The 12,933-nt window shown below is 37.6% G+C and overlaps 1 protein-coding gene across 2 annotated transcripts in view; it reads left to right on the forward strand.

The window, feature by feature from the left end:
- The window catches only part of RNASEH2B (ribonuclease H2 subunit B), a 58,842-nt gene extending 46,835 nt beyond the window's left edge, over positions 1–12,007 (forward strand). Inside the window, exons 9-11 of one of the 2 annotated variants that reach the window (XM_045014436.1) lie at positions 1,299–1,341; positions 3,748–3,828; positions 6,140–6,585. In XM_045014436.1, the coding sequence (XP_044870371.1) occupies positions 1,299–1,341; positions 3,748–3,828; positions 6,140–6,247 (232 nt within the window). In that variant the 3' untranslated portion in view covers positions 6,248–6,585. Of the gene's footprint in view, positions 1–1,298; positions 1,342–3,747; positions 3,829–6,139; positions 6,586–9,884 lie in introns of those variants that run through there. The other variant, XM_045014442.1, reaches the window with a different exon arrangement.
- The last annotated feature ends 926 nt before the right edge of the window (positions 12,008–12,933 follow it).

Genomic DNA, 12,933 nt, shown 5'->3' on the forward strand with positions numbered 1-12,933 from the left:
AATGCACAATCAGCCTTTGGAATTGTTTGTCATGTGATTTTGTGAACACCAAAGCTATAACCAGGTTCAAAAAAGAATTAGGTACGTTCATGGGGGATAGATCCATCAATAGATATTCGCTAGGATGGTCAAGGATGCTTCCCTGTGCTCTAGGTGCCTCTAAACCTCTGACTGCCAGAAGCCAGGACTGGTTGACAGGATGGATCAGTCAATAATTGTCCTGTTCTGTTCATTCTCTCTGATACATCTGTCGCAAAACAGGATACTGGGCTAGATGGACCATTGTTCTGACCCAGTATGGCCATTCTTAGGAGGAGTGGAGCTCTCTTTATTAAGTCTAGGTTGGCATTGTGAATGTAAACAGCATATTTTGCTAGTAGAAATATACTAATAATTATAATAATAATACATAGCCCTTCATAGCACTTTTAATCCATTCTCTCAAAATGCTTTACAAAAGTCGTTGTTATCACCATTTTATAGAGGAGATGCTGAGACAGAGAGAGGTAAAGTTACTTACCCAAGTCACCCAATAGGCTAGTTTCAGTGCCAGGAATAGGACCTAGAACTCCTGGGTTCCATTGTAGTGCTTTGGCTATTAAGCAACACTGCCTCTCTATTCTCACTCAATAAAATGCTATCTCCATCCCAACGCAATGTTTCTGGGGCTTAATTTAAAATCTAACCTATATTTGTCATAGGTGAATTCAGAAGGTAATCCGGGATTAGGGCCCTGATCTTGCACTTCATTGTTTGCAAGAAGACTGTGGCATCCCCTGGTGCTTCGTTGGGGCTCTGTGCATGTGCAGTCTACATGCAACATATTGTAGGATCAGGGCCTAGGAATGTACTAGCAGTTTATCCTTCAGAAGTGTAAAATGTCCATAAAATATCTTTTCACAGATCATAGCCAAGCTTTTCAGAAGTAACTAGTGATTTGGGTTTTCCTCAGTTTTGGGTGTCCGACTTGACACCATTAAAGGGGACTGATTCTCAGAGGGTGTTTGCTCAACACTTTCTGAAACTCAGGCCCCTTTCAGTTGTCACCTAAGAGGATTAAACCTAATGGGCACCCCGCTAGCCACTTCTTTTGAAAACTTGGCTCTCATCATTAGTGTGTCATAAAAGTAATATGAAATGAAGTGGAAAATATTTTGAGGGTGACTGATGGGATTAGCATTGATGCTTTCTTTGTGGGAGAGGAATGTAATTTGAAGTTAACATATTCAAAAGTTTTATTCCAATATATTAATTTGTTTCTATATTAAAACTGTAACTTAAAATCTTTTATTCTGAAGGCTTCCAGAACTTACAAGTCCAGAAGCAGATCCCCCACTAAAGGTAGGAAAATAACATTTTCCCTATCTTACTAAGGTAGAATAACAATAAAACTTCTTGATGGATATGTTTTGTTGTGAATTAGTCTCTCTCAAATGTTTGAGGCAATTAAAACTAGACTGGACAAGGCATTAAAAATACGCAGTAAGGAGCAAACCTGCATTGTAGTAGCACTGATCAGAAATATAGGGGAAGGTGGATCACAAAAATGTTGCCAAATATTTTTCTATTTTTTTATTCATCAAAATTTCAGTCATCTTTGTAGCTAGTCAAAAACCAGGAACAATTTTTGCCAATAATTTTTTTTCCTGTTTTATAATGAAAAATCAAAACATTTGAGCCTCTCTTGTTGGTAGGTTGATGGGACTATATGACCTCATGTCTTTTTCATAAAAGTTACACCTATCCAACCACATGGAAGTAACTGTGGACTTTGATTCTGTCTTGAGCTAAGTGATATTCATTAGGTATTGCACTAACTCTGTTGAGCGTTCTTGTGATGTGGATTATACAACGTATATGAATGTCTATTATGCTGTTTGGATAGTGCTGAGAATCTCTTTTTAGAAAGGTCTAGTGACTTCTAAAAATAATCAGCAGTGTGATTACAGCTAAAGCCATTTTTAGAATTTTGTTCAATAGTTTGACTGTGAAATAATGTCTGTGGTCCCATTGACTTCCACATGGCTGCTCACGGTGTGTTGAGCACATGTGTAAATCTTCGTAGGTTCAGGGCCTAAAATGCTACTTTAATATGTTTTTATCTCACTGCTTCAGAGGACCAAGGCATAAATTAGGTGAAATCTGATTTGCTTTAAACCTTCTGTTTTAGCTTATTTTAAAATTTCTTTTATGTGAAAGAAAGGTGTTTGTAAGGACAAAATGTATGGTTCCTACAAATCAAGACAGATCTGATATATGTGTCTTACTAATACAAAGTAATTGTTTGTTAAATAATAATCTAAAATAAATTTCCGAAGGGAGAGAGACACAGGAGCCTTAGAGTTTAGCTACAAATGTCCACTAGCTGGGGGATATTACAAAGCTAACTCTTTCATTACAAGATTTTTTGAGGAAGTCTGAATTCTTCATGTGACATATGCCAACCATCCCATTAATTGTAACCACCAATCTTGCATTGTAATCACTATATCTTTTCAGGGTAGGAAGTCTGGTGCTGACAGATCATAATACATAGCCATGCAAAATACTTAAGATCACTTAGAGCTGAACTGCAAAAGTTTTACTGAAAGTTAAAAACATGAAGATTCCAAAAGAGGGACATCATCATTTATTGTTAGGCTGTCATTTAAAAATGTTCTTATAGTGCAGCATTTAAGAAAACTAGCTCCCAAAGGGCCTGCTCCAACTCCGATTGAACTAAAAAAAAAAAGCTGCTGTTGGATCTGGTCCTAAGGGCCTGAGAAATCTAAGATGCAGACCTGGTTTTTGTGCCAGAGTGAGAGAGCACAAGTCCCAATAAACAGAGTGAAAAATAGAGATTTAAAATGGAATGGTTACCATTCAAGTTACTTGCAGTATCACTCACTCTGGCACAGAAACTAGAAAGGCCGCAGCTCAGATTTCACAGGATATTAAGGCAATGGTAATTGTCTCTGAAAATTTAAAAAAAAAAAAAAAGCACTCAGTTCATTTGTGAAATGCCAAATACACACAGCTTAGGGAAAAAACATGCACTCTTAAGGCCTGATCATGTCAAGTGCTGAACTCCCTTGTGTTTCATTGACTTCAATAGTAGTTAAGGATAGCTAGCAACTTGAACAGTTAAGCTCTTAGATTGTCACTGAACTAAAATTGGAGAGCATTGAGCAAAAACAGGTCAATGTATGTCAAACAAGTGAATGTATGTCAAACAAGTCAACATATGAACGTTACCAGATTGTGGAAGGTAATGATCCCAAGAGAGGTTGTACACAACAAACAGATTAGAAATTGTTCCCAGTGTAGGATTGCTTGGTGCTTTCCATTCCCAAGAGACCATGAGGACTTGAGTTTTGTCCCCTGTTCCTTGGCCAGTAGATAATACTTTCCAGCACTAATCCATAAAGATGAGTCAAATAGTCTCTGAATTAAAAACTAAATGCAAAGGATGGAAATTCAAATGTGTATGTAAGTGATTCTATAAATCAGTCTTCTGTGGGCAAAAGAGAAGATAATGTGTTTCCTACAAAACTAACCAAACTTCTCTGAATAGTGAAGAGAGACTGTTTATCCTCCTGTTTCTTGAGGAGACTGTTATGAATATTGCATATTACTTGTTCAGTTGCCTGTGCCATTTCAGTGTCTAGCTTACACCAGAAAGCCCGCAGGCCTTTTCAGCTTTAATGTTCAATGTGTGTACATCACAGTAGTGGTTGACAGAGCAACTTCATCACTCTAACATTTCAGAAAAGGAAATTCTCAGATGCACCTGTGGAAGCAGAAGAAGACTATACTAAGTTTAACAGCAGTGATCTCAAGAACAAAAAGGTACATGTGCTTTATGTGTGTGCATGCTCACATTTTGTTAAAGCGTGTTTTAATACTGGTCAAATAGTTATACAGGAGCCCCCTTTTTTGCAATGTGCCTCTTAGTCAGAAAAGCAAATATAAAATGGATGTTTTCGGAAAGTACATTCAACATGTTCTGAATAAAAATCAATATACTGTATTGTAGGTGGGTTCACCTTGATAAGAACCAAAGACTGAAAGTGACTTCTTGGGTCATTGAGTCCAGTTCCCTGCTATCTCAGACAACCCTATCATATAAACTTATAAAGCTCCATCTTGAAACCAGTTAGGTTCCTTGTTTCTGCTACTCCAGTTGGAATGCTGTTCCCGAACTTCACTCCTCTGATGGTTAGAAACCTTCTTCTAATTTCCAGCCTAAATTTACTCTTGGTCATTTTATATCCATTTGTTCTCATGGCAGCACTGTCCTTTTACTCTTCCTGGTATTTTACCCCCTTAATGTATTGATCCTGCGACGTCTTCTAAAGCAGTCAATATTCTTTTGAGATACTTAATTGTTTGTGAATAAGGCAGGTCAGAAAATTTTGAAGCAATCAAAAAAGCTTATAATGAAGGTCATGACCATATATTATCACCATTTATCTTGGTACATTTCATAAGAGGACCATAGAAATGTTGATTCCAGAGTCCTGGAAAAAAATTAGTGAAAGCAATTACATTCTGCTTCTTTAAATTCTACCTGCAGTTTCCATTTGACATAAGTCTTAATTTCCCATCCTAAACTGTTGTGTAGTGTTGCAGTGCAATGTTAAATAATTGCAAAGGTGACTGGGTTTTAGTGGTGGGCCTTAGATAGCCACTTACTAAACAAATGTTACAAGGCTTAGTGGATGTTTATAAAGCTTTCTGAGCCCCTTGGATGAAAGCTACTACAGCAATGTAAACGATTTTTTTTTATTATGGAAAACGGTAGTGCAATTAGTTTGCTATTGTATTCTTTTTAAAAAAAAGGGACAAGGGAGGCAACATTGATTTAAATTCCCAGACATTTTCAAACAGGTCTTAATTTGCCCACAGATGTTGTATGATGCAGTTGTTTGTGGGGGTTAATAAAGTAAATCAATACCAAGCTGCCTAATTTACCATCTTAAATGCAAGTTTTCAGGGAAGTCCAATGGAGTCTACCATTTTGTCATTCCAAGGGGGCGTTCCACAGCCTTAAAAGTAGGTAGAGGAGTGCCCCTAAATTCTTGTGATAAATGACTCAAAAGCTCCATTTTTTTCCCCACTCCCCTACCCATGTACATGCAGTTTTGAATCTTGGCACGAACATACAAAGAAGTCTGAAGAAAGCTTTAATATTACATTTGATTTACTTCTGAAATAACAAAATATGTAGTTAAGAGCATCTGGGAAGGATGAATTGGCTCGTGGGTTCTGTTCAGTGTACTGCACTTTTAAATTACTTTGGCAGTGTTTTTGTTTGCACTGTAAGTAATGCAGATAAGTCTTACTGTTGGTTGCATATCATTATCCTGTCCATGACATCATAGCTGAACCCCAATTGAGTGAAATTGTGAAGTCCTACAGTAGGAGGACTATCAGAAGGAAAGGTCAATGTAAAGATTTCTTAATAGGGAAAATGGTAGAGATGTGAAGCATACTATTTTAAACTGTAAGAAAGGAAAGAGGTCAGCTCTATAAAACGTGGCACATAAAATGTGTGGTAGGTGTAACAGTCTCTAGGAAGCTGTCCCAGTGGCCTCAACATGCTTTTCAAATCTTGGTTACCTCTTTCATCGTTAGTGTCCTTTCCTCTCTTTCCCTTTATTTCACTGTTCTAAAAGATTTCGATAGTAAATCAGTGTGAATTATTCATTATTTGTAATTCAAGGCTGTAATTCAGCCTGCTGACAACATAATCACAAGATTGAGTCACAGGGTACAGTATGCATCTGTTATATTGCATGGATTATTCCTGTTAAGGTACACTCCAGGATTATCCAAAGTAAGCATTTGAGTTAGGAGACCTCATTCTGCAGGAGGGAGAGATACTTTGCTTCCTTGTTCTTTTAACAGATTCTCTGTCTTTGAGGTTAAATCATTCATGACAACTATTTTCAATTGAAAAATCTCAAAATTGTATTGTAAGTTTTTTTTCCTTCAATTTTATCCCACATCCTCTTTCCCTGCTGCATACTGTAGACTAAGAAACCAAGCAAACCTTTAATTGATTTCAGTATGTATGAGTTTGTAGATTAGCATCCCCTCCTGTAGATTTGCTCAGTAATTTTTCTTTTTTTTTCTTTTTACCTCATTTCGTTAACAGACAACTAGCAAGATGTCTGCTGCTCAGAAAGCTCTGGCCAAAGTTGACAAGACTGGAATGAAAACCATGTCTGCTTTCTTTAGCGCAAAACCTAAAGCAACAAAATAAAGATTTGAAACTAAAACATATATTTTGGTACATAATTATTTTTGTAGTTACTATTGTTCTAAAGCTAACCCTTTTCCCCTGGGTTTTTTTGTTGTTGGTTTATTTAGTCCGTCAGCTAATGAGGATTTTGAAGCAGGATTTTTGGATCCAGTGAGTGTGTTACATTTCTGAGATTTACATGTTGTATAAAATCAGACTAGAGCAGCTTCTTAAGGTTTCCTTATTAGCCCTGGTCAAAACACATGATGTGAGAGCTGCTTAGGGCATGTTATCTTTGCAGCTGGAATTCCTGCATTGTTTTTGTTGTAATTGCAATAAATAAAACTAATAAAGCATAATAAATTGATGTATGAAACAAATGTTTGTTGTGTTTTCTGTATTTATAGATGTATGCTGAATTTTAGATAAGTTGTGGCACTTGGGGTATGTCTACACAGATAAAAACCCTTGGCTGGTCTGGGTCAGCTGGTTCGGGCTCCAGGGCTAAAAAATTGCTGTGTAGACGTTTGGGCTCAGGCTGGTGCCTGAGCTCTGGGACCTTCCACCCTCACAGGATCCCAGAGCTGGGACTCCAGCCTGAGCCTGAACATCTACACAGCAATTTTTAGCCCACAAGCCTGAGTCGGCTGACCCTGGGCCAGCCGCGGCTGGCCTGTGGGTCTTTTATCCCTGTGTAGACGTGTCCTCATAGTGCTTCCCTGCATATACACCTCTATACCTTCTTGAAAAATTATAGGATCACTGAAAAGTTGTGTGATAAATCTGCTAAAAAAATCTATGTATCTTTCACTGTTTGTTTCCAAGAATCATAGCTTCTTTCCAAAATAAGTTGCCAAATGTTTATTTAAAGGCAAAGACTGAGCTTTTCAAAGAAGCCTAATGACCAAATCTCAATAAATCCAAATAAGCAAAAGGGGGTGCCCTAACCACCATCCAGTAGTCTCTCTATCTCATTGATTATTCATGTATTTTATAAACAGGGGAATAACTTCAACAGGAGAGACTGAGAAAGCTGCAGACCAGAATATCCCATAACCTAGTGGCTAGGGTGCTCTCCTGAAATGGGGGAGACTCAAGGTCACTGCATAAGGCTCAGAGGGAAATTGAACCCAGTCTCCCATGTGAGCCACTTGGCTAAAGTGTCCAAGTGAGGCAGAAGGACCTTCTCCTCCCCAGCCATTTTGTGGATCCAGCTCTTTACTGCAGTGCCTAAAATCAAAACAGTTTTTCGAGTGGAAATGAAACATTTTGTTTTAACATTACCAAAAGGTTTTGATTTTTTCAGTTCAGTCAAAAGTGTTCAGCAAACTTAACACACATTCACAGATCATTTTGGTGGACCCATAACTGCATTTTTCAGTAAATAAACTTCCCCCAGTTCTACTCTAGGAGCACAAATCCCATTGATTTTTAATTGAAATTGTGCCCCTAAATCATGTAGATGCTTTTTAAAATTCCACTCTTGGGTGCCCCAACTTTTGTTTTGCTGTGTAAGGAAGTTGGGATGGAAGGACTGACATGACAATGAAATAAAGAAATAATTCACACATACGTACAACGTAATCCATGTTAATCTGATTATATTTGTTCACTGCTTTACAAATAAGTTGTAGGAAACAAGGCGAAAGATACATCTCAGAACATGGTGGGTTTGAAAGAAAGAAAGAAAACCATGCAGAGCCATGACATTCTGATCACTCTGATCTATAACTGTCTTCAGCCCTTATTCACCAGACCCTTCAGCAGAGGTTCCTGTACCATTCTGAAGTCAATATCTGTCAACTAAACAACTCTTAAAAATTAAGACCGGATGTCATCACATATGTGTTCTTCCTGTCAGTTATAAGCAACTCTTTTTAGACCTCCCTTGTCACTTTGTTGCTGTACTAATTTTCTATCTTGGGAGTGTAAGGGATTTCCAGCATTGTGGCACCATATGGAATACTAAAGATCAGCTTGTAGGAAACATTCTTGTGAATTGGTAAGAGTTTTAAACATAAACAGTTGTGACCTACAGTCTAAGGATGTTTTCAAAACCACTCAGCATTACCCTAACTGCTCCCATTGAAGTCAATGGTAGAATTCCAATTAACTTCAGTGGGAGTAGTTAGGCCAATGATGAGCGCTTTAGGAAAATCCCACCCTTGAGTTCCAAGTGGGGGAAAAGCAAACTTTTATGGCTGTTATAACTGGAATGCGTCAAGCAATCTGTGGTGGTTTAGAAGTATTTTGGAAGACAGTGACGAAGCTTGGTTTATGTTAACTGAAAGTCTGCTTCAAGCATTGAAAAGGCAGTGAGGAAGAGGGCACTGAGTTGGGAGTGAATGAAGAGAATGCTTGAATGGAACACAGAGCTTGGATGCGGTTATAGGAGAAGCTGAGGGTAGAGATGTAAGAAAGGGCAGAAGCATGGAGAATGGATTTCTAAAGCAAACACTGATTCTGGGTTTTACACTTTGAAATTTGAAAAGTCAGAGCGCCAATGAAATACAGTTTTCAAAGCAAACCTTTACATGAGTTAAATAAGTTGTGAACTTTGCTCTTAAAAAGGCAGGTCAAATTAACTCTTCTGAGTGTGTGGAGGATAGGTCACCGACAGAACAAGTCTCTTACAGATGGAAAGTATCTATCTTGACTTCTTATCTAGTGCACCAATTTTCTGTACATGAATTCTACATTCATCCCTGCTCGCCAGGGCAAGTCTGGAGTTCTTCCTGTGAGCACAGATGCATTCTGCATTAGTATGTCACATCTCAACTACAGCTGTCAGCCATGCAGTAACTTATAACAATAGTAATTTTATTAGTGAATGTCTTTGGTCCAGCAGAAATTCATGCATGACAAGCTGTTTCCAAAAGCAGTAGACCTTTCAGGTTAAAAAAAAAAGATAATTTTTTTTTAAAATATCCTTTCCCTTTAGGAAAGCATAAAATACATTTTGCAACTTTGAAACTTCCTTAACACGAAGCTGTAAGAAATTATAAAAAGCATATTGTGCCAGATACATAAAATAATGTTTCCAACCACAATGAGGATTTAAATATAGTAACAATGAAAGGCCAGCAGTAGCAGAATGGTCATTAGGAGGTGTTGCTGTGACATTTTTTGCTTGGTTAGTTTAGTACTAAACAGTATCCCAGCACTGCTACAGAAACGTGGTTTTACTCCCCCGCCTCCTCCCCCAGATTAACATGTCTTTGCTAAATTTGCATGTAAGTATCTGATGTTTTTCCCTGTTTTTATAGCTGTTGTTTGGGATAGACCAATTTTTTTTCCTTCACATTTTTTAAAATTGCATATCACAAATGGAGTGACCTCACTGAGTGTGGAAAATATCCTGTGGATGGAAATGATAGCTCTCAGGGATTTTTCAGGGTTGGACTTTCATATAATCTGCAGTCTAAAATAATAAAACTAGCTCTGTTTGGGAAGTGACTATTTGATTATTTGATTTTCCATGGAAAAGAGGGCTTAAACAGCAAAGCTTGGATGTGGATCTGAAATTTAAGGAACTTCAGTGATGTTTTGTATACAGAAGTTTGATTGTGGCTTTCTCCAGCTTCTTTAAGAGCGAGAATAAAATGCATTGATTCTTATTTGAATAGATTGATGTTTGTTTGTTTTCTTTTCTCTCTAGATGTCAGTAAAAAGCCGTCAGAGGAAGAAATGAAGAACACAATGAGGCTTGGTTATATCACTTTTCATACTCTCAGAGCAGCTTTTAAAAACTTATATGCTTTCTAAAAGTGAATTCGTAGAACAAGGCATCCCTAAGCTTTAAGAAACAGTTAATGTAAACAGATAACATTGTTGAACAAGCTGTGTATTAATCATATGCAGCTTCAAATTTTATAGCTAATACAATATTGCTCTGTAAGGCCTTTTCAGGAAGGTACTTTAAGCACATGTCTAAATGTAAGCATGTGAGTAGTCCAGTGGGTCTGCTCATGTGGTTAAATGCTTTGCTTGGTGAGGGCCCAAGTGCTCAAGCCTACAACGTGCTGAGCACTCTGACCCTGATCCAGCAAAGGCACATACTCTCATGCTTAACTTGAAATACATGAGCAGTCCCACTGACAGGTTTGCCTTTGTGATATCCATAGAATTCATGCATACAATTAAGCACATGCTTCAGTACTTCGCTGGATCAAGGCCAGAGGTTTGAGAATCAGCTCCTAAAAATGCCGTATTTCTGTAGGATTTTAAATAATTTTCACTCTTTTATAAAACTTCTGATTAAGTGGTGACTATTGCAATTTAATAAGATTCGGTTACATATCTATGTACATTGTTGGGCACGTCTCTTTTGTTGTAGATTCCAAACTCTGCTGGGAAGCAGAATTTTCATTACAGATAGGAAAGCATTAAAAATTGGGCAAAAAAAAAATCCCCTTGCTGCTAAATTCTGAATTTGGGAATAAATTAAAAATCTATTATGTGAGTAAGGTCCACCCTCACCTCCTGAAATTATAGTAGTTTGATTTGCATCATTCTACAATGTTTACGCTTGAATCAGTGTTTTCGTTATAAAGGCAGGAGTATAAAAATATGATCATAAGAAGGCTGAGAGCTAATATTTTTGTAATGGATAAGATACTGAAAATGTGCATTTTATGATACTAGAACTAAACAGCAACAAAGAGTCCTGTGGCACCTTAAAGATTAACAGATCTTTAAGGTGCCACAGGACTCTTTGTTCCTTTTTACAGATCCAGACTAACACACTCCCCCTCTGATACTAGAACTAAACAGATGGTTTTACCTTTTTACAGATTACTCCATTTTGTTGGATTATCTGGGGGAAGTGGAAAGCCAACAAATAATGAGAGAATCTTAATTTCTGTGCATGCATGATAAATTTTAGGGGACTGAGTTTCAATCAAACTATCCTGCTGAGAATATTTAGAACGTAGATTGTATGTGCAAGAACAGCAGCGGGATTATATGAGAGGACATAACTTCCCTATGTGGTCCAAAACCCACTGCTTAGTAACATTCACTGTAACTGTTTCTATCAGGCATATGGTATGTATTTGCAAAAATGATTGCCTTTACCAAACTGCTGTTAACATGAAATTTTGCAATATAGATATTGTAAACTAGTAATTAACAACAGTTTTAAAATGACTGGCCATATATTTTTATGAATCTTAACTATGGGCCCAATTGACCAAGGCACTTAAGCAGGTGACCTATGTGTTTACATAAAGCCTAAATATGTGTATGAGAGTGATGAGGTGGGTGAGGTAATATATTTTATTGGACCAACTTGTGTTGGTGAGAGAGACAAGCTTTTGAGCTTGGAACCTTGTGTCCAGCTGTGACGTGCTGAGTACCTTTCTCAGGCCTGAAGAAGAGCTCTTTGTAAGCTTGTCTCTTACAGAAGTTGGTCCCATAAAAGTTATTACCTCACCCACCTTGTCTCTCTAATATTCTGGGACCAACACGACTACAACACTGCAAATAAATGTAGTGTTGAGGGGGGAAATATTTTGGCCCAATTCTGCAATCATGTGTCATGCCCAGGGAAGTCAATGAGAGTTCTGAGTAGAGTTGATTGGGATATTTCTGGGAAACAATATTTCAACACGAAAGGGGGGCGGAGGGGAGATGATTCAATTTTTGTTTGTTTCAGTTTCTGACCAGCTCTAGTTTTGAATAGGAAAGAAGGATTGGAAAGGAAAGGATTGCAGGACTAAGCCCTTAAATGTTTAAGACTCTTCTATGAAATAAATCTATGAACGCTCGTTTTAGAATCCTGTACTGATATTGTCTCTTTTATTGGCTTTGCACTGGACTAGTTAGCACTGATCACTGTCGCTTGTCATGGCTGGTTAATGTAAGTAGGACAAAGAAATATCCTTACCCATGGAAACTTATGGAACAGCCTTTGTTGGTCATTGCAGTAGTTTCACATGGAAAATAAAATATAGTAAACTAATATATTAGTCTGTGCTAGGTAATCAAGTGGTCAATTCTTGAACTGAGTGGAGTCAAAAAACAAGTTTACTAACATAAACAGGAAAAAAAAGAATCATGGTGTAAGTGGGTACAAATCTAAAGGTTCCCGATGGCAAATTCAGTAATACACTTAGACCCATGCTTAAGTACTTTTCTGTACTGATGCCTGCGTATTGTGTGCCTCTGTCTATTTATGAATTTGTTCAGGGGTTTGGAATGCTGGAATAAGTGCCTCTAAGGTGGATGTATGAAAGAGGTCATATGATATCCATGTAATTTATCACACCATATACATAGTAAAATGTATGTATGTGTACATACAGAATTGTACTGTAGTGGTAGCCAGTTTCTTTTCTCTGACTTCAACAAAGAGCTGTTAATCAGATATAGGGGATGAACTGTGTTTGCCAAAACATTATTTTGGTGTCTCCATGAATATGTGCTAAATGCTGACAAGAAGTTATCGGAACTGTCAGGAGACTTAATTTACTCCATTTTCATTTTCAGACACCAGAGAACAAGGTGCTAAGCAAAGGTGTCATTGTTCTTTGGTGGCCAAATCTATGAATTAGTGTTAACAAGAACCAAACAAGAAAGTAAACAAGGTTCAGATCTCTTCGCCTATGCATCTTTCAGCTGTGTATGTTTTTCTTTGGGATATGTGCATTTATTCCCATGAAGGATGGAGCAGGAAATCAGTGTTATCACTAACATTAAAGGAAAAC

The sequence above is a fragment of the Mauremys mutica genome, chromosome 1, assembly GCF_020497125.1.
Source record: "Mauremys mutica isolate MM-2020 ecotype Southern chromosome 1, ASM2049712v1, whole genome shotgun sequence".
NCBI lineage: Eukaryota > Metazoa > Chordata > Testudines > Geoemydidae > Mauremys > Mauremys mutica.